The sequence below is a fragment of the Entelurus aequoreus genome, linkage group LG22 (genome assembly GCF_033978785.1).
Source record: "Entelurus aequoreus isolate RoL-2023_Sb linkage group LG22, RoL_Eaeq_v1.1, whole genome shotgun sequence".
Classification (NCBI taxonomy): Eukaryota; Metazoa; Chordata; class Actinopteri; order Syngnathiformes; family Syngnathidae; genus Entelurus; species Entelurus aequoreus.
This window is the reverse complement of record NC_084752.1, coordinates 4,328,643-4,354,621: the sequence shown is the minus strand read 5'-3', so window position 1 is coordinate 4,354,621 and position 25,979 is coordinate 4,328,643. Positions and strand designations below refer to the sequence as shown.

Below are 25,979 nucleotides of genomic sequence, written 5' to 3'. Positions count from 1 at the left end.
TCAGTAAAGGCTTCCAGGTTAGTTACCACATTGCAAAAACTGAAATCTAAGTAAGATGAAATATCTCAAATAAGGGTGATATTTGCTTATTTTCTGTCTGATAAGATAATTCTTCTCACTAAGCAGATTTTATGTTAGAGTGTTTTACTTGTTTTAAGTGTTTTGGTCCTAAATGATGTCAGTAAGATATTACAGCTTGTTGCTGAGATTTGATGAGCTATATTGAGTAAAACATGCTTGAAACTAGAATATCAACTATTGTGTCATCAACACTCACAAGTATAAAACTACTTTTTTAAAGTAATCATTTCTTATTTCAAGCATGAAAAAAAATCATGATGTATGCATATCATTATGTCAAGATAATGGCACTAGCATTTACTTCTTTTAAGAATATTTTTCAACATATTGAGCAAAAAGGCCCCCTTTTTTTTCTACCAAGAAAAGTGCACTTGTTATGAGTGAGAATATACTTATTTTAAGGTATTTTTGGGTTCATTGAGGTTAGCTAATTTGACTTGTTTTGGAAAGTCTTGACAAGCCAAATTTTCTTGTTCTATTGGCAGATAATTTTGCTTAGTTCAAATAAAATACCCCTCATTTTTGTATTTTTTTTTTCTTGTTTTTGAACGTGTTGATATTCATATTTGTAGAGTTTATAAATCTTATTTTTTCAAGAGTCATTACATGCAGAAGTTCATTTAACCGGTTCCTGAAGTTGGGTTATTGCGCACTGCTCAAGCGTCCTCTGCGCACGGCAAATCTATGCCACGCACAAAATCAAATAAAAACATAAGCGCATAACAATTTTCCACACGACACGGACACGACAGAGAAAACAGTTTTCGTCATCATTGTTCAAATATTGTAACGTCTGTCCAGGCGCTTTGAGGACATGAATTCCATCCATCACTTTACTGAGCAAAACTCTTTATTGTCGGCCATAAACACATCACCAAAACATTAGTAAAAAAAATGATATCTAGCAAAAGTGGTCATTTTCTGCAGTACAAACCACACCAAAAGCAACTTTGTTATATCAACAGCAGCCGCTTGCTCTTTCTCACTTGCGCCAACACATGCACATATGGCACTTAGCCAGTGATGCGTTTACAGCCACACAAAAAGTGGGACAACTCCAACACCACACATAAAGTGTCATTCCAGATCGTTACTCTATGGCAGGGGTCACCAACGCGGTGCCCGCGGGCACCAGGTAGCCCGTAAGGACCAGATGAGTAGCCCGCTGGCCTGTTCTAAAAATAGCTCAAATAGCAGCACTTACCAGTGAGCTGCCTCTATTTTTTAAATTGTATTTATTTACTAGCAAGCTGGTCTCGCTTTGCCCGACATTTTTAATTCTAAAAGAGACAAAACTCAAATAGAATTTGAAAATCCAAGAAAATATTTTAAAGACTTGGTCTTCACTTGTTTAAATAAATTCATACATTTTTTTACTTTGCTTCTTATAACTTTCAGAAAGACAATTTTAGAGAAAAAAATACAACCTTAAAAAGGATTTTAGGATTTTTAAACACATATACCTTTTTACCTTTTAAATTCCTTCCTCTTCTTTCCTGACAATTTAAATCAATGTTCAAATATTTATTTATTTTTTATTGTAAAGAATAATAAATACATTTTAATTTAATTCTTCATTTTAGCTTCTGTTTTTTCGACGAAGAATATTTGTGAAATATTTCTTCAAACTTATTATGATTAAAATTCAAAAAAAATATTCTGGAAAATATAGAAAATCTGTAGAATCAAATTTAAATCTTATTTCAAAGTCTTTTGAATTTCTTTTAAAAAAAAATTCTGGAAAATCTAGAAGAAATAATGATTTGTCTTTGTTAGAAATATAGCTTGGTCCAATTTGTTATATATTCTAACAAAGTGTAGATTGGATTTTAACCTATTTAAAACATGTCATCAAAATTCTAAAATTAATCTCAATCAGGAAGAATTACTAATGATGTTCCATAAATTCTTTTTTTAATTTTTTCAAAAAGATTCAAATTAGCTAGTTTTTCTCTTCTTTTTTTCGGTAGAATTTTGAATTTTAAAGAGTCAAAATTGAAGATAAACTATGTTTCAAAATTTAATTGTCATTTGTTTCGTGTTTTCTCCTCTTTTAAACCGTTCAATTAAGTGTAAATATCATTAATTATTAATAACAGAGTTAAAGGTAAATTGAGCAAATTGGCTATTTCTGGCAATTTATTTAAGTGTGTATCAAACTGGTAGCCCTTCGCATTAATCAGTACCCAAGAAGTAGCTCTTGGTTTCAAAAAGGTTGGTGACGCCTGCTCTATGATTTACCAATCAAATGTGTGCTTATTCTAGTGTCATTTATTAGGAATCTTAATTTATAAATATTAATCATGAAATGCTGTTAGTATATTAAATAAATACTAATAAAAACAGGAAGTTGCAGGATTGTACACATGATCCCCTGCTTACATCTCATTGTGCAACATGTGAATGTTTGAATGGGAACTAAATGCAATGTCTGAAAGGGGTACAAATTATTTCCAAAGCAGGTCCTCCACCCAGACAAACAATACAAGTACACAGTTCATGGAAAACAATATTTGTTGTTATTGTCATTGTATGTGGGCCTATACACTTATATTAGACTGCTGTCATTTGATTATAATAATAAGAGAATGTTGTCCGTCTATCTGTTTTGGCCCTGCGATGAGGTGGCGACTTGTCCAGGGTGTACCCCGCCTTCCGCCCGAATGCAGCTGAACGCTCAGGGAGTTTTTGCGTTTGCTCACACACATGGAAAATTAGAGGGAACATTGGCTGTAATATATTTTTTGAAGTTTTTGTGTTTCTGAAGACCAACCAAACAATTTGGATGCCTTTCTAATAGTCGTCTCCCCGTCTTGTTTCCTCCCTATTTTGTCTCAGCCGTGCACTGTGGGTACATCCGTCCTCCTGTGGTGGTGGCAGCCACCAACACCATGACCGTCTCCTTCCAGTCTGACAGTCGTCTCACAGACAGAGGCTTCTCCGCCAAGTGGGAGGCGGCGTACCCCGAAGATATAGCGGGTAACATACCAACACACACACACACAAATAGAAGCAGCTCATGAAGATGAACGACAAAGCATCTCGTCCTTCAGTAAAAGGACGAGAGAAAGGACGTAAAAGCAACAAGAGTGATAACAAAATCAGCGTGAAATTTGTTGCCATAAAAACAAGATAAAGTCCTTGATGGCTATTTCTCCATGAACAGGGCAGGATCATTTGAGTCTCCACATGCATTATTTATATTTATGTTTTATCTGATGTTAATTGGCCAACACAACTAACTAAACCTTTTATAGTATGCTCTACACCAGGGGTCACCAACCTTTTTGAAACCAAGAGCTACTTCTTGGGTAGTGATTAATGTGAAGGGCTACCAGTTTGATACACACTTAAATTAATTGCCAGAAATAGCCAATTTGCTCAATTTACCTTTAACTGTATGTTATTATTAATAATTAATGATATTTACACTTAATTGAACGGTTTAAAAGAGGAGAAAACACGAAAAAAATGACAATTAAATTTTGAAACATAGTTTATCTTCAATTTCGACTCTTTAAAATTCAAAATTCAACCGAAAAAAAGAGAAAAACTTAAAAAAAAGAATTTATGGAACATCATTAGTAATTTTTCCTGATTAAGATCATTTTAGAATTTTGATTAAATAGGTTCAAATCCAATCTACACTTTGTTAGAATACATAACAAATTGGACCAAGCTATATTTCGAACAAAGACAAATCATTATTTCTTCTAGAATTTCCAGAACAAAAATTTTAAAAGAAATTCAAAAGACTTTGAAATAAGATTTAAATTTGATTCTACAGATTTTCTAGATTTGCCAGAATAATTTTTTTGAATTTTAATCATAATAAGTTTGAAGAAATATTTCACAAATATTCTTCGTCGAAAAAACAGAAGCTAAAATGAAGAATTAAATTAAAATGTATTTATTATTCTTTACAATAAAAAAAATACATTTACTTGAACATTGATTTAAATTGTCAGGAAAGAAGAGGAAGGAATTTAAAAGGTAAAAAGGTATATGTGTTTAAAAATCCTAAAATCATTTTTAAGGTTGTATTTTTTCTCTAAAATTGTCTTTCTGAAAGTTATAAGAAGCAAAGTAAAAAAATTTATGAATTTATTTAAATAAGTGAAGACCAAGTCTTTAAAATATTTTCTTGGATTTTCAAATTCTATTTGAGTTTTGTCTCTCTTAGAATTAAAAATGTCGAGCTAAGCGAGACCAGCTTGCTAGTAAATAAATACAATTTAAAAAATAGAGGCAGCTCACTGGTAAGTGCTGCTATTTGAGCTATTTTTAGAACAGGCCAGCGGGCTACTCATCTGGTCCTTACGGGAGACCTGGTGCCCGCGGGCACCGCGTTGGTGACCCCTGCTATACATAATCATCATATTTAGTACTGATCGCTGTCGGATGCTGCTGAACAAAGTAGCAGATGGATATGGTTCAAGAGAAAGGACCCAAACTGGGCTGCTAAATGACATCTAGGGGTAAAGGCAGAGGGGGGCACACCTGGGACGCCAGATGTCGCCGTTGAGCCCTCCGGAGGTGTCGTGGGCCTATCAACGAAACACCAGTGAAGGAGGGTGCCCACCTGAAGACCCCAGTGAAGCTTTTTCCCCTAACCCCCCACACCCCACTCAACACTAACTGCTGATTAATCTGAGGGATTGTACTATCTAGTCCTATGAGCTCAACTGATAAACTGGAGAAATCCAGTGACTGCTGTGAAAGGGCAGCTGACAACTAGGGAAAGACCTTGTGACAGCTTGGAAAGACAGCTGACAGGAGGGAAAGACCCCGACGGGGCTGTCATGGACTAGCTATCCATGATGGCAGGCTCTGTCGCTTAATAAGTAGACAAAGGCCACCCCTCATTGTTACGACACGCCCAAAGAGAAAAATACCCCTAGAGTCTGCGAGAGCGGGGGCGGAAGAAGACTCATCGGCTGAACACCCGGCAAATGACCCTGGATTGAACACGACGACGAAACAGATAATCAGCACAGAACAAGTAACATCAGCTGAAGGACAAGAGCGCCAAGTATGCAGCTGTGGCTGGTCCAAAATAACATCCATCAGAGGCCTTAAAATACATCAAGGGCGGATGAAGTGCTTGAAGAAAACGAAGCCTGGACCTCGCATTGATCTCTATCTTTTGAGAGAAAGGTCAAGTCAGGCGAGTGAAGCTCAGCGGCAGGATTTAACCCACAGTCCACCGAGCATCAATACCCCAGAGGCTGAAAGTAATTCAAGCACTACATCAGAGATTGTGGAACCAAGCCACTTGCAACCTGCTTTGGAGAAGAACATGCAAGGCCACAGACCTCATGTGAAGTGGCCAAAGTCCAGCAGCAAGAAAGAGTGGGGAATAATCGATGCAGACCTGATCAAGATCCTGGACGGAATCAAAGGAACGGTGGAGAAGAAACTAGAGAAGATGGGAGATCTGATCTACTCCTATGGAGCAGAAAGATTCGGAACACGCATGACAGGGAAAAAGGACATGCCATCAACAACCCCTCCAAAGTCCAGAAGGCAAAAGGAAATCGAACGACTGGTCAAAGAGAGAAGGTTTTTGAGGAAGGAATGGAAGAGAGCCTCACTGGAGGAAAGAGTGGGCATTGACCTCCTGCAAACAGACCTGAAGGGACACCTGGGAAGATTGCGGAGAGCTGAAAACCTCAGGACTCGACGCAAGAGGAAGGAAAGGGCGAGAACATCCTTCTACAAGGACCCTTTCAGATTTGTGAAAGGCCTCTTCACAAAGGAAAAGAGTGGATCACTTAAGGTGCCAAAGAGGGAACTGGAAGACCACCTGAAAACCACTCACACAGACAGTCAAAGATTCGAAGAGAGAGAGATACCATCAGACATGCCACCAATACCTCAACCAGAACACCAACTGGACGACAGTCCCCCAAGGTGGAGCGAGGTTGAGGAAGCAATGAGGAAATCAAGGGCAGCTTCAGCTCCAGGACCAAATGGAGTTCCATATCAGCTGTACAAAAATTCCCCAAATGTCTTACGCTTTCTGTGGAGGCAGATGAAGGTGATGTGGACGAAGCAAACCATCCCAAAAGTGTGGCGCAGAGCTGGGGGAGTGTTAATCCCAAAGGAAAAAGATGCCTCAAACATCGATCAATTCCGGCAGATCAACCTGGTAAACGTTGAAGGGAAGGTCTTCTTTAGCATCGTTGCTAAAAGGATGACAACGTACCTGAAGCAAAACAGCTTGATTGATACATCCGTGCAGAAAGCTGGAATACCTGGTTTCTCAGGCTGCTTGGAGCATACAAGCATGATATGGCACCAAATCCAATCTGCCAAGAGGGAAGGAAGAGACCTGCACGTCTTATTCCTAGACCTAGCCAATGCTTTTGGATCCGTCCCTCATTCTCTCATCTGGACAGCCTTCAACTTCTTCCACATCCCAAATACCATCACAAACCTCGTGAAAAACTACTTCCGTGATCTGCAATTCTGTGTCAAAACAACAGAATACACAACATCATGGCAATCTCTGGAGGTGGGAATAATGGCTGGATGTACCATCTCCCCTCTAGCCTTCACCATGGCAATGGAAGTGATAATTCGAGCTTCCAAATGGGTTGTGGGTGGAGAACGTCTGAAAGGGGGACAGCGTCTACCTCCCATCCGTGCCTACATGGACGACATGACCACCTTGACCTCAACCATTGCATGCACTAAACATCTGCTGGGAAAGCTTCATGCCAACATTTCATGGGCACGGATGAAGTTTAAACCCAGCAAGTCCAGGAGCATATCTATCGTCAAGGGGAAACTCACGGACCAGAGGTTCTACATCGAGGATACTCCCATTCCGTTGGTGTCAGAGCTGCCAGTCAAGAGTCTAGGGCGATTGTACAACGCAAGTCTCAAAGACTCGGACCAGAGCAATCAGCTGACGGAAGAAACCATCAAAGGCCTTGCCCGCATTGACAAGACCTTACTTCCTGGCAAGTTGAAACTGTGGTGCCTACAGTTTGGATTGCTCCCCCGTTTGATGTGGCCACTAACGGTCTATGAGATCCCCATGTCCAAAGTCGAGAAGCTGGAGAGAACAGTCAGTGCATACATCAAGAAGTGGCTTGGCCTTCCACGGTGCCTCAGTAACATCGGCCTATATGGTCATGGTGCCCTGGAACTGCCCATCTTTAGCCTCACGGAGGAGTTTAAATGCACCAAGGTGAGGCTGAGCATGACACTGACTGAGTCTCAAGATGAGGTGATCCGAGCGGTTGCTCCCAGACTGACAACCGGGAGGAAATGGATCCCATCTGAGGCCGTACAACAAGCCAAATCTGCTCTCAGGCATGGAGACATAGTGGGACAAGTGCAGCACGGAAGAGGTGGGTTTGGACTTGGGGCTAGTCGACCCACATGGCACAAAGCAACATCAGCCCAGAGGAGAAAGCTGGTGGTTGATCAGGTTCGACAACAAGAGGAGGCAGACAGATGTGCAACAGCAGTGGCACAGTCCAAACAGGGACAGTGGACTAGCTGGGAAAACCTGGAGCATCGTAAGCTCACATGGAAGGATCTTTGGGAAATGGAAGGGAGCCAAATCAGCTTCATCATCAGAGCCACCTACGATGTTCTTCCCACACCCAAGAACTTAAACCAATGGTTTGGAGAAGATCCTTCTTGTGCACTCTGTCAAACCCCTGCAACACTCCGTCACATCCTCACTGGCTGCAAAATCAGTTTGTCTCAAGGCCGCTACACCTGGAGGCACAACCAGGTCTTGAGACAGCTGGCGATCACCCTGGAGGAAAAGAGAAATAACAACAAGGCCCTCCCTCCCCCAATCCCTAGTCACTCAATCACCACTCAGTTTGTAAGAGCAGGACAACTCCCACCAAAACCATCTGCAAGAGTGGAGGCAACCCTTCTGGACTCTGCCCGGGACTGGAAAATGCAGGTTGACTTGGACCACAAACTCATCTTCCCGCCTGAAATCATTACAACCAGCTTCAGGCCGGACCTGGTCTTGTGGTCAACCTCCCAGAAGACTGTGTTCATTGTTGAACTAACTGTACCATGGGAAGCAGCAGTTGGTGAAGCATATGAGCGCAAACAACTGAGGTATGCGGACATAGCAGCCGAGGCAGAGCAGCGCGGCTGGCGTGCCCGAGTGCTTCCAGTTGAAGTCGGGTGCAGAGGCTTCGTTGCTACGTCCACAACCAAGCTCCTCAAAGGAATGGGATTGAGAGGTCAGGCCTTCCGGCGGGCTGTCAAATCGCTGTCGGATGCTGCTGAACAAAGTAGCAGATGGATATGGTTCAAGAGAAAGGACCCAAACTGGGCTGCTAAATGACATCTAGGGGTAAAGGCAGAGGGGGGCACACCTGGGACGCCAGATGTCGCCGTTGAGCCCTCCGGAGGTGTCGTGGGCCTATCAACGAAACACCAGTGAAGGAGGGTGCCCACCTGAAGACCCCAGTGAAGCTTTTTCCCCTAACCCCCCACACCCCACTCAACACTAACTGCTGATTAATCTGAGGGATTGTACTATCTAGTCCTATGAGCTCAACTGATATATTATTTTTAGCGCATCTAATAATTATTTACATTGTGTATATAGTAGAATATAAGTGTGTATATAATTAAATACTAGTACATTTGTAACTGTAAATATATGCTAATATATTTGACTATATTTCTATATCATATATATATATATATATATATATATATATATATATATATATATATATATTTTTTTTTTTTTTTTTTTTTGAGTAATAAACTATTTTGTAAACAAAATAAAAAATAAAAGTCTTCACATTCTTAAACCAATAGCCTTTATGTTTTGATGCAGAGCAATAATTCCTGAAAGTCATAAAATTAAACAATGAAATAGATAATACAAAAATGTCATCGGTTTACATTTAGATTACATTACTTAATATTATTATTATTATATTGTTTCTATATTTTATTATTTATCATTTTTATTTATAATGTACATTGTAATACATACGTGTATATTGTAACATTGTGCATCTATATATTGTGTACATTTGGTACACAATGTGTAAATACAATGTTAATTTATACATACATTTATGTACAGTGTGTATTGGAGTTATTACATTATTATATATATATTATTTTGATTTTGTATCAGTAAAAATAAGATGTATTTTTCTTACCTCAGGCACTCTCCCTTGGCCATCTTACTGTATGTCATACATCCTCCAAAATCAATAGGGATCTTGCATGGGTGTAAAAGAAAAAAACCAATGAGTGCAAGCGTAAACATTTGCCAGGAGACAACTCAATTATTAGTGTATATATATATATATATATATATATATATATATATATATATATATATATACATTGTTGTGTCGGACCAGTTCTTCCTCCCAGTGAATCTAAGTTACTAGTCAATCCCAAGTTCTTTCGATGACATATACGCCGAGTAAGAAGGACCATCAAGACAGAATTGGAATGTTTTCAAGTTTTACTAAAGCTTTAGGAGATCAGTTTAACCAATACATTCATATCGGCTACTCTAGTTGATCTGACATTCAAACGGAAAAACCAACTCCTTTGCACACAAAGAAAACCCCCATCTCTCCCCCTCGCAACACTGATAAGGGAAGAGTGGGTGTTGTATTTCACATTCCAAGGGTGAAGACACTAACCAGGCATCTGAAATGTCTAAAGAAACTGGTAGAAGGAACAAAGGAAAAGTACTATCTACTCTAAACATGGCTATGTAAAAAGAAAGAACTCTTAAACATATATGCTTCCCCCACAATATATATATATATATATATATATATATATATATATATATATATATATATATATATATATATATATATATATATATATATATATATATATATATATATATATATATACAGTATGTTTTATATGTGTGATTATTTAAGATTAAAAATTGAGGACTTGTCAGAAATCCAGGGTTGCGGCATGTCTTCCAAGGAGAAGACGGGGGTCATCAAGTCCGCCAACTGGCCCATGAACTACAAGGCCAACGCCGAGTGCATGTGGAACGTGGCGCTGCCCATTGGAAGGAAAATCACGCTTGCCTTCACGCACTTTGACCTGGAGGCCAAAGACTTGCTGTCGTCCAAATGCTTCGATAACGTCATCGTGTACGACATCAACGGCGTGACCAACGCCTTGATTCAGAAGCACGGTGAGTATGACAGTATCGCACGGACCGATAAGTACTGACCATTTGTAACTCTTTGCGTTCCTTTCAGGACCATTTTGTGGCACCAAGTTGCCAAAAACCATCCAGAGCAAAGGTAGCAGGCTGATGATACGCTTCCATTCTGATTTGTTTACCGAGGCTAAAGGCTTCAGAGCCTACTGGACTACAGACCCCAGTGTGCCTGCACCCACTGAGCCGCCTGTACCGCCAAATCCTTGGGACGGCATCAACATAGGTGGAGTATCATAGCATTTGTTGTAGAAAAACTGGGAAATATCAGGGTCAAGGTTAGGTATTAGGTCGTAAGGGTCGGGGTTTGAGTTAGGTTAGAGTTGAGTTAGCTTTAAGGTCAAGGTTCGGGGGTAAGGGGTTGGAATGTTAGGGATTAGGGTCTGGGGCAGGGTTTGGGTTAGCGTTTTAAGATTGGTGTTGAGTTGGTGTGTAAATTAAGACATTGTGTTTAGTATTTGAGGCAGGGTTAGGGTTAGGAACTCACGGTTTAAGATTAAGTTAGGGTTAAAATAGGGAGTGAATGATAAAGATTCTGTTTAGAGCAATAGTTCTCAGCTGGTTTTGCTGTAGGACCCATTATCACCCCTTACCGACAAGTGGTGACCAAAATGAGTCATCATTACACACAGAGTGAAATCTTTAACAATGTCTTTCTTAATCATTTTGATGATTATAGGTTACAGTACAGCCAAAATTGGAAAAATTGTCAAAAAGTTCAAGATTGTAAACTAATAGTTTACGCTTTAATCAAAAAAATTAATGTAATTTGTCTCTGTTTTAATTGAAATCCTAAAACTCCAAAAACTTTTGCACCATATTCTGTTCTATTGAGATGCTTGAGTGAGAACAGCGCGTAACCAAAGACCCACAACTGCCAATCAGTTTTCATCGTTCACCTAAAGAGTCTCTCTTGTTTGCAAACATCACATTTCTACCAGACAAACACCTGGGACTCATTAAAAATATTTCTGCAACCCAAAAGCGGACCAACCAGTAGATAATCAGTGGTTCAGAGGTTAGGATTTGGGTTAAGGTTAACTAGTATAGAGGTTTGGGTTGATGTGGAGTTGACATTAGGGTGTTACATTTAGGGTTTGGTGCAGGATTAGGGTTAGGGTTAAGTGGTTAGATTTGGGTTAAGGTGTAAGGGTATTAGTTTTCTGGTTAGGTCTGAAGTCAAAATTTGGGAGTTGGGGTTAAAGTTTTAGATTTAGGATGAGTATCGCATCTGACTCGATAGATTTTCCTTTGAGATTAGGGCTAGGGCTAGACGTTTGGGGTTAAGGTTGGGCTTTTGGGTTACGGGTCAGTGTTGGAGTAGGTATCTCACTTCTGTGTTCATACAGGGTTAGGGTTAAGGTCTTGTAACTCTCGTTCTAAGCTTTGACCCCATTCCCCGTTCACCTGAAGTCTCTCAAAAGAATCGACTTGTTTGAAAACCTCACATCAGCAACCCAATAGTAGATAATGACTTGTTCATATGTTAGGATTTGGGTTAAGGTTAACTAGTGTAGAGGTTTAGGTTGATTTGGGGTTGACATTAGGGTGTTACATTTAGGGTTCGGTGCAGGATTAGGGTTAGGGTCAAGTGGTTAGATTTGGGTTAAGGGGTAAGTATTAGTTTTCTGGTGAGGTCTGAAGTCAAAATGTGGGGGTTAGGGTTAAAGTTTTAGATTTAGGATGAGTATCCCATCTGAGCCGGCTAGATGTTTGGGGTTTTGGGTTACGGGTCAGTGTTGGAGTAGGTATCTCACTTCTGTGTTCATACAGGGTTAGGTCTAAGGTCTTGTAACTCTCGTTTTAAGCTTTGACCCCATTCCCCGTTCACCTGAAGAGTCTCTCAAAAGAATCGACTTGTTTGCAAACCTCACATCTCTACCAGATAAACACCTGGGACTCACTAAAAATATTTCTGCAACCCAATAGTAGATAATCACTGGTTCATATGTTAGGATTTGGGTTAAGGTTAACTAGTTGTAGAGGTTTAGGTTGATTTGGGGTTGACATTAGGGTGTTACATTTAGGGTTCGGTGCAGGATTAGGGTTAGGGTCAAGTGGTTAGATTTGGGTTAAGGGGTAAGTATTAGTTTTCTGGTGAGGTCTGAAGTCAAAATGTGGGGGTTAGGGTTAAAGTTTTAAATTTAGGATGAGTATTCCATATGAGCCGGCTAGATGTTTGGGGTTTTGGGTTACGGGTCAGTGTTGGAGTAGGTATCTCACTTCTGTGTTCATACAGGGTTAGGGTTAAGGTCTTGTGACTCTCGTTTTAAGCTTTGACCCCATCGACTCCAAGCAGTCCTGTACGGATAGAACGTTGATGCCTCAAATGATGAAGCCAGCGATCAAAAGTCATGTCCTTTGACAACAGTTCCTCTCTGTTGTGTGTCCAATCACCCATTAACACAAATGTGGTGTCTGTTGTGTTTCCCAGACTGGCCCGGTACATGTGGCAGACCTGCCATCCCTCCTTCTGTGAAGTCTCGCATTGTCAACGGGGAACCCGCCACACCGCACTCGTGGCCCTGGCAGGTGTCCATGCAGGTTGGCATTTAGGTTTATGAGGCCGCATTGACATCAGAACTTTTATTGGAAGTTCACATACTCATGTTCAACGTCAGGTGTGGCCGTCCAGTCGACCTGACCCGACGTTCTTCCATACCTGTGGCGGGACTCTTATCCATAAGAACTGGGTGCTGACAGCCGCTCACTGCTTCATCAGGTCAGCTTTAACTCGTTATTCCTACATCTTTTCTTTTTATGAAGTATCATTCTCCGCCGACTTCCTTTCCCAGGTACGCTGACGAGCTGCACCGCTGGCGCATGTGCTTGGGCAAGCACAACCTGACCATCACGGAGCCCAGCGAGCACTGCCTGAACGTGACGGGCATCCACCGCCACGAGGCATTCAAGTACCCCACGGTGCCCACGGTGGAGTTTGACATCGCCCTGGTCAGGCTGGACGGGGAGGCTGAGGTCAGCAACCAGATCTCATACGCCTGCCTTCCCAGGCAGGAGGTGGTGCTGCCCGAGGGGAAAAAGTGCTACGCCAGCGGCTGGGGAGACGAGACGGGTAGGCCTAGAAACACTTCCTCTCTGACAGGAATGAGGAGTTTGCCAAGGATCTGAGAGATAGTTCTAATACTTACATTCATTCTCAACCATAAAAATCACGATTCCAGGCAAAATTCCCCCCAAAATAGACAGAGTACTAAATTTTCATTTTGGAACGCCTATTGTTTAGCTCCAAAATGTGGGCGGGGCCTGCATCAGCCTGCTGACGTCACCTACAGAAAACTGGAGGCAATTCCGTGCCGTGTGACATGTGTTTTGGTAGCATCTTCATCCCGAATCACGATATTTTCACTCAGAATTTGAAGGAATGATCAAATATGTCTGCCAGATGCAGTTTTTCAGGTTGTAGCAACACAAAAAAAGATAGGAGTTAGCTTCCGTATATTTCCAAACGTTGGCAATATGAGGAGAATATAGACCGCTACGGTCAATTTCACTTGTGCAAAAAGGAGCGTGGTTTAGGGATGATGTTCGAAACTGGTTCTCCCAGTTGTTCGATAAGAAAAGAACCGATTCCATGGACTCAAATCCCTTTTTGAGAACCGGTTCCCGTTATCGAGGCCACTATAGTAAAGAAAAAGAGTTGGTTCTTTATTCGAATCCCTGGGAACGAATCCCGTCCCACAGGAAATGCCCTGTGGGACATCACAGGAAATGACATAGCTCAGTCATTAGGCGGCAGATACAGAAAGCAGCAAAAATAATGGACCGGAAAAAACGCCTCCATACAGACTGGAGGAGGATGTCGTCAAACCTATCTGTGTGTCCAGGCTAGTTCCACGCCAAGTGAACATGTTTTTTCCACCGTTGGCAACACGATTAGCGAAAAGCGGGTCAGACTTGATCCTGAAAAAGCAGACATGCTAACTTTTTGGAAGAAGAATTGTTGATTGATGACTGTGGCGTTCTTAGTGTCATAGTGTGTGTAGTTAGTATGTTCCAATAGCAGCAGAAGTGCACTTTTTGGAGAGCTGTATTATATTCAGTTTTGTGCCCAAGGGACTGATTTTATTTAACACCATATTATTATTTATACAGCTATAGTGATTGATTGATTGATTGATTGAGACTTTTATTAGTAGGTTGCACAGTGAAGTACATATTCCGTACAATTGACCACTAAATGGTAACACCCGAATAAGTTTTTCAACTTGTTTAAGTCGGGGTCCACTTAAATTGATTCATGATACAGATATATACTATCATATATACTATCATCATAATACAGTCATCACACAAGATAATCACATTGAATTATTTACATTATTTACAATCAGGAGTGTGGAGGGGGGGTGGGGTGGGGGGGTGGGGGGGGGGTAGTGGACATAGAGAGAGAGAGAGAGAGAGAGAGATCAGAAGGCATAAGAAAAAGAATCTGCATTTGATTGTTTACATTTGATTATTAGCAATCCGGGGAGGGTGTTAGTTTAGGGTTGTAGCTGCCTGGAGGTGAACTTTTATAGCGGTTTTGAAGGAGGATAGAGATGCCCTTTCTTTTATACCTGTTGGGAGCGCATTCCACATTGATGTGGCATAGAAAGAGAATGAGTTAAGACCTTTGTTAGTTCGGAATCTGGGTTTAACGTGGTTAGTGGAGCACCCCCTGGTGTTGTGGTTATGGCGGTCATTTACGTTAAGGAAGTAGTTTGACATGTACTTCGGTATCAGGGAGGTGTAGCGGATTTTATAGACTAGGCTCAGTGCAAGTTGTTTAACTCTGTCCTCCACCTTGAGCCAGCCCACTTTAGAGAAGTGGGTAGGAGTGAGGTGGGATCTGGGGTGGAGGTCTAGAAGTAACCTGACTAGCTTGTTCTGAGATGTTTGGAGTTTAGATTTGAGGGTTTTGGAGGTGCAAGGGTACCAGGAGGTGCATGCGTAATCGAAAAAGGGTTGAACGAGAGTTCCCGCCAGAATCCTCAAGGTGCTTTTGTTGACCAGAGAGGAAATTCTGTAGAGAAATCTCGTTCGTTGGTTAACCTTTTTGATTACCTTGGTTGCCATTTTATCACAGGAAAGGTTAGCCTCTAGAATGGAACCTAGGTAGGTGACCTCATCTTTCCTGGTGATGACACTGTCACCTACTTTTATGGTGAAGTGATTGACTCTCTTAAGTTTGATGTGGGACCCAAACAGGATGGATTCTGTTTTACCCAAGTGGATGGATAGCTTGTTGTCAGCGAGCCAGGTGCAAGTTCTACAGAGCTCAGCACTGAGGATTTTCTCCACCTGTGACTTGTCCTTGCCGGATACCAGCAGGGCAGAGTCATCCGCAAACAAAAACAATTCACAGTCACATGCCGATGACATGTCGTTTATGTATATTAGGAACAGTAAAGGTCCCAATATACTGCCTTGGGGGACTCCACAGCTCACCGAGAGGGGGGGGGACACGGTGCCGTTCACCTCTACCACCTGCTCCCTCCCCTCCAAGTAAGACTGCATCCAGCTCCAAGAGGTTTTGTTAAATCCGATTGCTCTGAGCTTATCCAACAGTATAGCGTGGTTAACGGTGTCAAAGGCCTTCTGAAGGTCCAGCATGACCATGCCGCAGTATTTGCCCGCGTCCACCTCATGTTTGATGTGGTCGGTCAGATAGAGAAGGCATGTGTCAGTGGAGTGGTTAGTTCTGAAGCCGGATTGGAATTTGTACATGAGTTTATTAGTGGCAAGGTAACTATCGACCTGTTCATAAACTATTTTCTCCATTACTTTCGAAATGGAGCTGAGAATAGAAACAGGTCGGTAGTTGCCAGGTTCCAATTTGCTTCCTTTTTTAAAGAGGGGAGTTACTCTTGCTATCTTAAAATCTTTTGGTACTTGGCCTTGTGTAATTGATAGGTTTATTATGTGCGTGATGATCGGGGCAATGATGGAGGCAGAGTCCCTGAGGAATCTGGAGGGAATATTATCAAGGCCGGTGGCCTTGTTAGGGTGGAGCGCGCTCAATTTTTTAAACACCTCATCAGCTGTGACCATTTCTAATTTGAAATCATTGTTGGATACTCCTAGCTTTCTGTAGAAGGCTTTAATGTGTTCTACACCAAAGCGACTAGAGTGGTGGGACAGCTTGTTGACAAGAGTTGCAGCTATGCTGGTGAAAAAGGCGTTAAGTCTGCTAGCTACCTCCATTTTGTCTGTAATGAGGGAGTCACCCTCCTTGATGCTGATGTTGGTGAGTCTTGTTTTAAGTTTCTGGCTGCAACCAGGAAGCTGGTTGTTGAGAATTTTCCAGAGCTCACGTGGCTTATTCGTGTTTTCCTCTATTTTGTCGTTAATGTAATTTTTTTTTAAGGATTTAGTCAGGTTGGTTGACTTATTTCTTAATTTATTGCATTGCTTTTTGAGAGTTGAAAGGAGTAATTTGAGGTTGATATTATTGGGTTGTTTACCTACTTCTGTTTTACATTTTTGGTATTCAGAGTATTTCCTGTCTCTGTCTTTTATGGCAGCTAATAGGTCCGGATTCATCCATGGTTCCGAGCGGGCTTTGATCCTGACTGTTTTCACGGGAGCCATGTCATTTAGTATCTTTAGGAACGCCGTTTTGAAGCGATCCCAAGCGACATCGACCAGGTTGCTCGCGAGCACAGGGGACCAGTCCCACTCATCTAATTTTAAATTGAAATTGTCATTGGAGTATTTTTTGAGGGATCTGGATTGGGCTGTTATGTGGCCATTGGCTTTAGGTTTAGCTATTTTCACAGAGACAGGTTGTTTTTGTGTTACTGTATATATTTGTTTTTCTGAAAAATCCCACTTAATATAGTTTGGGTAACAACAGTCAATATTTTTTTTTTTTTAAGGGGGTAACAACAGTCAATATTTATTTATTTATTATATTTTTTTCTTATAAAATAAAAGTGAGCTTTTGTTAAACCAAATATTGTGGTTTGTTTTCCATATACAACAACCTACGTATCTGGATTCCATAAGAGAATCGATAAGGAATCGGTTCGATAAGAGGATTCGATAATGGGCTCGAACTCGATAATTTCATCATCCCTAGCGTGGTTAGCAACGGTCATTGTAATGATTCTGACTTTAAAGCAGAAGGGTTTTGGTCGGAGTTTGGATTTAGACAATTCTAAGGACTAATTTTAAAGAAATCAGGAGCACCCTCGACTCGGGTAGGGGAGAAAGACCGAGTTAGAACTGACAAAGGTAGAAAGAAGAGCAGACTTTCAGAAACGAGAGAAAAGGAAGGTAGTAAATAAAGGACCGCTCGTATTATATTTTGTGTCCTCTTCTACTGATGTTTTCCTTAAGATGCTTAAGGGAATTCCGAAGGAGCATGAGTAAACACGGTGTGTGGTGTCTATGGAAGAGCAGGGAAGTCTGGAAATTATTTTACATTTCTTTTTTTGCTCGTAATGTTAACCATATCCTCCCACCTCCAGAGACATGCACCTGGGAATAGGCTCCTCCCACCTCCAAAGACATGCACCTGGGGATAGGTTGATTGGCAACACTAAATGGCCCCTAGTGTGTGAATGTTGTCTGTCTATCTGTGTTGGCCCTGCGATGAGGTGGCGACTTGTCCAGGGTGTACCCCGCCTTCCGCCCGAACGCAGCTGAGATAGGCTCCAGCACCCCCTGCGACCCCGAACGGGACAAGCGGTAGAAAATGGATGGATGGATGGATGGATGTTAACCATATCAGTTTGGAAGTAATAATAAACCAGGGCGACAAAAATATTCATAAAAAATCAACTACAATAGTTTTACATGCCCTTTATTCACACTGCGGGGAAATAGGCTCCAGTACTGACATCTGGAGACGGAATTCCAGGGGCAAAAAACATCCACATGGTTCTTTTCCTCTTTGGTCCGGAGGACACAACGTACACAGTTTCCAATAACAATTTGAAATGTGGACTCGTCAGACCACAGAACACTTTTCCACTTCGCATCTGTCCATCTTAGATGAGCTCGGGCCCAGCGAAGCCGACTGCGTTTCTGGGTGTTGTTGATATATGGCTTTGACTTTGCATAATAGAGTTTTAACTTGCACTTACAGATGTAGCGACCAACTGTAGTTACTGACAGTGGCTTTCTGAAGTGTTCCTGAGCCCATGTGGTGATATCCTTTACACACTGATGTGGGTTTTTGATGCAGCACCGCCCTGAGGGATCGAAGGTCACAGGCATTCAATGTTTATTACGCTTACGTGCAGTGATTTCTCCAGATTCTCTGAACCTTTTGATGATATTACGGAGCGTAGATGGTGAAATCCCTAAATTCCTTGCAGTAGCTCGTTGAGAAATGTTGTTCTTTAACTGTTGGACAATTTGCTGAAGTGTTCCTGAGCCCATGTGGTGATATCCTTTACACACTGATATGGGTTTTTGATGCAGTACCGCCCCGAGGGATAGAAGGTCCGTAATATCATCGCTTACGTGCAGTGATTTCTCCAGATTCTCTGAACCTTTTGATGATTGTACGGCCCTAGATGGTGAAAATTCCTTGCAATAGCTGGTTGAGAAAAGTTGTTCTTAAACTTTTGGACAATTTGTTCACAAAGTGGTGACCCTCGACCCAATCATGGCACCCACCTGTTCCCAATTAGCCTGTTCACCTGTGGGATGTTCCAAATAAGTGTTTGATGAGCATTCCTCAACTCTCTGTCTTTTTTGCCACTTGTGCCAGCTTTTTGGAAACATGTTGCAGGCATCAAATTCCAAATGAGCTAATATTTGCAAAAACCAGCAACGTTTTCCAGTTCGAACGTTAAATATCTTGTCTTTGCAGTCTATTCGATTGAATTTAGGTTGAAAAGGATTTGCAAATCATTGTACACACAACATGCCGACTTCACTGGTTTTGGGTTTTGTACAATTGATGGAATAATTTGGATCAAATCCAGAACAGCTGCAATTGGAAATTCTAAGTAGGGTTTTTTTGTTTAAAAGCTGCTCACTGCAAAAAGTCAGTGTTCAAAAACAAGAAAAAAATATACAAAAATTAGGGGTATTTTATTTGAACTAAGCAAGAAAATTCGGCTTGTCAAGACTTCCCAAAACAAGTAAAATTAGCTCGCCTCAATGAACCCAAAAATAGCTTAAAATAAGTATATTCTCACTAATAACAAGTGCACTTTTCTTGGTAGAAAAAAAAGAGACTTTTTTTGCTCAATATATTGAAAAATATTCTTAAATGAAGTAAATGCTAGTGCCATTATCTTGACATAATGATATGCGCTCGGCATCATGATTTTTTTTTTTCAGGCTTGAAGTAAGAAATTATTACTTTAAAAAAAGTAGTTTTCTACTTGTGAATGTTGATGACAGCTTTGCAACAGTTGATATTCTAGTTTCAAGCATGTTTTACTCAATATAGCTCATCAAATCTCAGCAACAAGCTGTAATATCTTACTGACATCATTTAGGACCAAAACACTTAAAACAAGTAAAACACTCTAACATAAAATCTGCTCAGTGAGAAGAATGATCTTATCAGACAGAAAATAAGCAAATATCACCCTTATTTGAGATATTTCATCTTACTTAGATTTCAGTTTTTGCAGTGTATTTGTTATAAAGTCACACGGCACACCTACAAATGCAAAAAAAAAAAAGAAACAAAGCAAAATATAGTAAATGAAATAGAAAAATGATTTTTTTTCTATGTTCTTTAGGCGATTCCCTGAATGCCAAAGTTGCAGAGACCCTTAACCAGGTCGCCTTGCCTGTTGTCCCGTATGACACCTGCAAGAGGATGGACTACTGGTGGTTCCAGGTCAAGACCTCCATGATCTGCTGTGGCTATACTTTGCCAGATGAGCTCAAGTCAGTGTGTCAGGTACAAAAAAAAAAAAAAAAGTTTTATATTCCCAATGTCATACTCCAAAGTTTTTGCATAACGCAGGGGTGTCCAAACTTTTTCCACTGAGGGCCGCACACGGAAAAATTAAAGCATGTGGGGGCCATTTTGATATATTTTCATTTTCAAACCATAACAAAATATATGGATTTTTTATTTATTTTACCCTTAGGGGTCCCGGGGACCATAAAGGGTCTCAGTCATTAAAATGTTAAAAATAAGTCAGATTATTATTTTTATGCTTACAGTAAATCTCTATATCAGGGGTCACCAACGCGGTGCCCGCGGGCACCAGGTAGCCCGTAAGGACCAGATGAGTAGCCCGCTGGCCTGTTCTAAAAATAGCTCAAATAGCAGCACTTACCAGTGAGATGCCTCTATTTTTTACATTTTATTTATTTACTAGCAAGCTGGTTTCGCTTTGCCCGACATTTTTCATTCTAAGAGAGACAAAACTCAAATAGAATTTGAAAATCCAAGAAAATATTTTAAAGACTTGGTCTTCACTTGTTTAAATAAATTCATTTTTTTTTTTTACTTTGCTTCTTATAACTTTCAGAAAGACAATTTTAGAGAAAAAAATACAACATTAAAAATGATTTTAGGATTTTTAAACACATATACCTTTTTACCTTTTAAATTCCTTCCTCTTCTTTCCTGACAATTTAAATCAATGTTCAAGTAAATTAATTTTTTTTATTGTAAAGAATAATAAATACATTTTAATTTAATTCTTCATTTTAGCTTCTGTTTTTTCGACGAAGAATATTTGTGAAATATTTCTTTAAACCTATTATGATTAAAATTCAAAAAAAATATTCTGGCAAATCTAGAAAATCTGTAGAATCAAATTTAAATCTTATTTCAAAGTCTTTTGAATTTCTTTTAAAATTTTTGTTCTGGAAAATCTAGAAGAAATAATGATTTGTCTTTGTTAGAAATATAGCTTGGTCCAATTTGTTATATATTCTAACAAAGTGTAGATTGGATTTTAACCTATTTAAAACATGTCATCAAAATTCTAAAAGTAATCTTAATCAGGAAAAATTACTAATGACGTTCCATAAATTATTTTTTTTATTTTTTCAAAAAGATTCGAATTAGCTAGTTTTTCTCTTCTTTTTTTCGGTTGAATTTTGAATTTTAAAGAGTCGAAATTGAAGATAAACTATGTTTAAAAATGTAATTGTCATTTTTTACGTGTTTTCTCCTCTTTTAAACCGTTCAATTAAGTGTAAATATCAGTAATTATTAATAATAACAGAGTTAAAAGGTAAATTGAGCAAATTGGCTATTTCTGGCAATTTATTTAAGTGTGTATCAAACTGGTAGCCCTTCGCATTAATCACTACCCAAGAAGTAGCTCTTGCTTTCAAAAAGGTTGGTGACCCCTGCTCTATATCAACTTCAAGTTGATATAAAGTAATACAAATTTAAAAAAATGTTTTATGGCTTTTCTGTCAAAAACAACTTAGTTTTTTTTATAGTAAAACTGAAATATGCAGTATTTAGTCATTAGAGCCCTAAAAGATCAATAATGCAGGACACCATTGATTTTAATTATTTCATATTTTTGAGTAATCACAGTGAAAAGATAAATAAAAAATCACTAAATATATTTGGGATCCAAAAGGTGCCCCACTCATAAAGTGATACATTTTTATTAGGTTTTTCTTTTACTTTCAACACTTAAGTTAGGAGATCCACTTCAGATATATCTGTCCATTTTATGCTGGAACTATTATTTTGTTTGTTTTATGCGCTTTTGTCAAAGAAAACTTTGATGTTTTTATATGGCTACTACACAATATATGCAATATTTACCACATAAAACATTTTAAAGCGAAATATTTGAAGTAATTGGAGCCCTGAAAATAATTCATTATAACATGGATTTTTTTGTCTTTTTTTTTTTTTTGAGCAATGGCAAAAAAAGAAAAATAAAGAAAGACAAAAGAAGAAAAAAACAGCCTGCATGGCAGCTTTTGTGTCAACATTGCAACTTTTTCTCGTTAGATTTCACCTCATTCCACTTTTTTTAATGTTCTTTTTTATTTTTACAATAGTATTTCCAGAATGTGTAAACCGGGGGTCGGCAACCCGCGGCTCTAGAGCCACATGCGGCTCTTCGGCGCCGCCCTAGTGGCTCTCTGGAGATTTTTCAAAAATGTATGAAAAATGGAAAAAGATGAGGGGAAAATAATATTTTTTTGTTCTAATATGGTTTCTGTAGGAGGACAAACATGACACAAACCTCCCTAATTGTTATAAATCACACTGTTTGTATTAAACATGCTTCACTGATTCGAGTATTTGGCGAGCGCCGTTTTGTCCTACTAATTTTGGCGGTCCTTGAACTCACCGCAGTTTGTTTGTTTACACTTTCTCCGACTTTCTAAGACGTGTTTTATGCCACTTTTTCTGACTCATTTTGTGCACCAGACTTTTAACGTTGTGCGTGAATGCACAAAGGTGAGTTTTGTTGATGTTATTGACTTGTGTGGAGTGCTAATCAGACATATTTGGTCACTGCATTACTGCAAGCTAATCGATGCTAACATGCTATTTAGGCTATATATATGTACATATTGCATCATTATGCCTCATTTGTAGGTATATTTGAGCTCATTTAGTTTCCTTTAATTCAATTTATATCTCACGACGCACTATCTGTATGTAATATGGCTTTTAATTTTTTGTGGCTCCAGACAGATTTGTTTTTGTATTTTTGGTCCAATGGGTGAGGGCCGACATCCGGGTAACTGAGCTACATACGGGTTCTTTGAGCCATAGCAACCAGACTGGCGTTGAAAACAAACCGTTGCCATTACTCTTTAACCTGTCGACCTACGCTGGTTAAACCCGTCATTCTGCCTCCAAAATGCCGAAAAACTGTGTTGTTTTTGGTTGTGCTAACCACAACTGGAAACAGGGAAAACAAAGGTTGTATTTTGTTCTGCCAAAGCGTGATAAAAGCCCACAGAGACGAGACAAATGGCTTGCAGCTTTACACCGGGAAAATGAGGACGGTTCTCACTGGACTCCCCCAAAGTCACTTCGTTTCTGGTAAATATAAGGAACAAAAATCCACCTTCTTAACCACAACTTGGCTATACGTCCGTGCTAATGTTGTACTTGTTGAATTTGTACCTTATAAAGTTCGACAGCTGAAGTTGTTGTACAAAAATAACATGCGGTATATACTATATAGTCTATAGCCTAGCTAGCTATTTTCGAAAACCGGACAACGAGAGGATACCAAAGGCAGCGTTAAGATGGACACCACCGGGAAAACGTAAGCCAGGGCGGCCAAAGAACACCTGGCGAAGAACAGTTGAAGGGGAGCTGAAAGAGACGAAGCTTAAATGGGGCGAGGCACAGAGACGAGCACAGCAGCGAGATGAATGGCGTCGAGTCGTCGAAGCCTTATTTCTCATCCGGGAAGAAGAGGATTAAGTTAAGTAAGTAATATACTATATAGTCCAGGGGTCACCAACGCGGTGCCCGCGGGCACCAGGTAGCCCGTAAGGACCAGATGAGTAGCCCGCTGGCCTGTTCTAAAAATAGCTCAAATAGCAGCACTTACCAGTGAGCTGCCTCTATTTTTTAAATGTTATTTATTTACTAGCAAGCTGGTCTCGCTTTGCCTGACATTTTTAATTCTAAGAGAGACAAAACTCAAATAGAATTTGAAAATCCAAGAAAATATTTTAAAGACTTGGTCTTCACTTGTTTAAATAAATTCATTAATTGTTTTACTTTGCTTCTTATAACTTTCAGAAAGACAATTTTAGAGAAAAAATACAACCTTAGGATTTTTAAACACATATACCTTTTTACCTTTTAAATTCCTTCCTCTTTTTTCCTGACAATTTAAATCAATGTTCAAGTAAATTTATTTTTTTATTGTAAAGAATAATAAATACATTTTAATTTAATTCTTCATTTTAGCTTCTGTTTTTTCGACGAAGAATATTTGTGAAATATTTCTTCAAACCTATTATGATTAAAATTCAAAAAAAATATTCTGGCAAATCTAGAAAATCTGTAGAATCAAATTTTAATCTTATTTTAAAGTCTTTTGAATTTCTTTTAAAATTTTTGTTCTGGAAAATCTAGAAGAAATAATGATTTGTCTTTGTTAGAAATATAGCTTGGTCCAATTTGTTATATATTCTAACAAAGTGCAGATTGGATTTTAACCTATTTAAAACATGTCATCAAAATTCTAAAATTAATCTTAATCAGGAAAAATGACTAATGATGTTCCATAAATTTTTTATTTTATTTTTTCAAAAAGATTCGAATTAGCTAGTTTTTCTCTTCTTTTTTTCGGTTGAATTTTGAATTTTAAAGAGTCGAAATTGAAGATAAACTATGTTTCAAAATTTAATTGTCATTTTTTTTGTGTTTTCTCCTCTTTTAAACTGTTCAATTAAGTGTAAATATCATTAATTATTAATAATAACAGAGTTAAAGGTAAATTGAGCAAATTGGCTATTTCTGGCCATTTATTTAAGTGTGTATCAAACTGGTAGCCCTTCGCATTAATCAGTACCCAAGAAGTAGCTCTTGCTTTCAAAAAGGTTGGTGACCCCTGATATAGTCTATAGCCTAGCTAGCTATTTTCGAAAACCGGTTTCGTTTAAATTTGCACTTAACAGTTGGGTTTTTAAAAACCAATAAACCCTATAATTTTCATGTTGCCATTCAATACATGTAGCCCTCAAATCTCTCAATATTTTATACACTAACACTTGATCTTGTTGTTGATAACTTCCGCGTCTCTTTCTTAGTAGCGCGCAGGCTAAGCTAACTAGCAAGCTAAGCTAAGCCTGAGAAGCTTTAAAGTTCACTGAGACGAGTTTGACGCAAATAATACGTTTTTTCACACGATATGCGAACAAGTAAAAATGCGTAAATGAAGGATTTAACGCCGACTTCCAAGCCACAACGCTCGTTAAATGCTTTTTCTGTCAGTGCTGTGTTCGCTGTGAGCTGCTTTGTTTTCAACGAATTCCCGGTTGCTAGGGGATTGGTAGGCGGAAGTGACGCCCTCACCCATATGGCTCTTTCAACATTTTGGGTTGCCGACCCCTGGTGTAAACAATTAGCTGCGGGCCGCACTTTGGACACCCCTGGCATAACATGTCCTTGTTTTTGTGACAGGGAGATTCCGGCGGTCCTTTAGTGTGCCAGGACTCCCCGAACAGTCCTTGGGAAGTTCACGGAATTACCAGCTTTGGTCCTATTGGGTGCATCATGAACAAGAAGCCCTCTGTGTTCACCCGCTCGTCCGCCTACATCCCCTGGATCAGCGACATCATACGCAGGGATATCTACAACCAACACAGTATGATCGCCGCTTTCCTTCTGGTTGTCTCGCTCTTTTTTTTCACAGTCTTGACACGTTATGTAGCATCCGGTTGCGGCGGAGCGAAGGACTTGGCGGGCGCAGGTGGCACTTTTTCCTCCATGGGGTACCCGGGCAGCTACAGCAACAAGGCCAGGTGTCAGTGGAACATCCAAGCACCTGCAGGCAAACTAGTCCACCTTCACTTCAGCAATTTCTCCCTGGAGGAGAGTGAACTGTGCCTGAATGACAAAGTTCGCATTACGGACTCAGCTGGAAGTCTAGGTGCGTAAACAAAACACTCGGAATATGTCGTGTGTTTATTCTTCAAAAGGTTAGCATTGTAGACACCAGGGGTGTCCCCATCCGATATCATTAAAAAACAAATATCGGATGACATCGGCTTGTACAAAACCCAAAACCAGTGAAGTTGGTAC

At 39.8% G+C, this 25,979-nt stretch overlaps 1 protein-coding gene across 1 annotated transcript in view; it reads left to right on the top strand.

Moving 5' to 3' along the window:
- Positions 1 to 25,979, top strand: part of zgc:154142 (uncharacterized protein LOC555481 homolog) — a 76,299-nt gene that overhangs the window by 27,375 nt on the left and 22,945 nt on the right. Inside the window, exons 9-16 of the mRNA XM_062032635.1 lie at positions 2,920 to 3,060; positions 10,022 to 10,267; positions 10,335 to 10,520; positions 12,729 to 12,838; positions 12,916 to 13,016; positions 13,090 to 13,367; positions 20,005 to 20,168; positions 25,359 to 25,827. Of these exons, the coding sequence (XP_061888619.1) occupies positions 2,920 to 3,060; positions 10,022 to 10,267; positions 10,335 to 10,520; positions 12,729 to 12,838; positions 12,916 to 13,016; positions 13,090 to 13,367; positions 20,005 to 20,168; positions 25,359 to 25,827 (1,695 nt within the window). The remainder of the gene's footprint in view (positions 1 to 2,919; positions 3,061 to 10,021; positions 10,268 to 10,334; positions 10,521 to 12,728; positions 12,839 to 12,915; positions 13,017 to 13,089; positions 13,368 to 20,004; positions 20,169 to 25,358; positions 25,828 to 25,979) is intronic.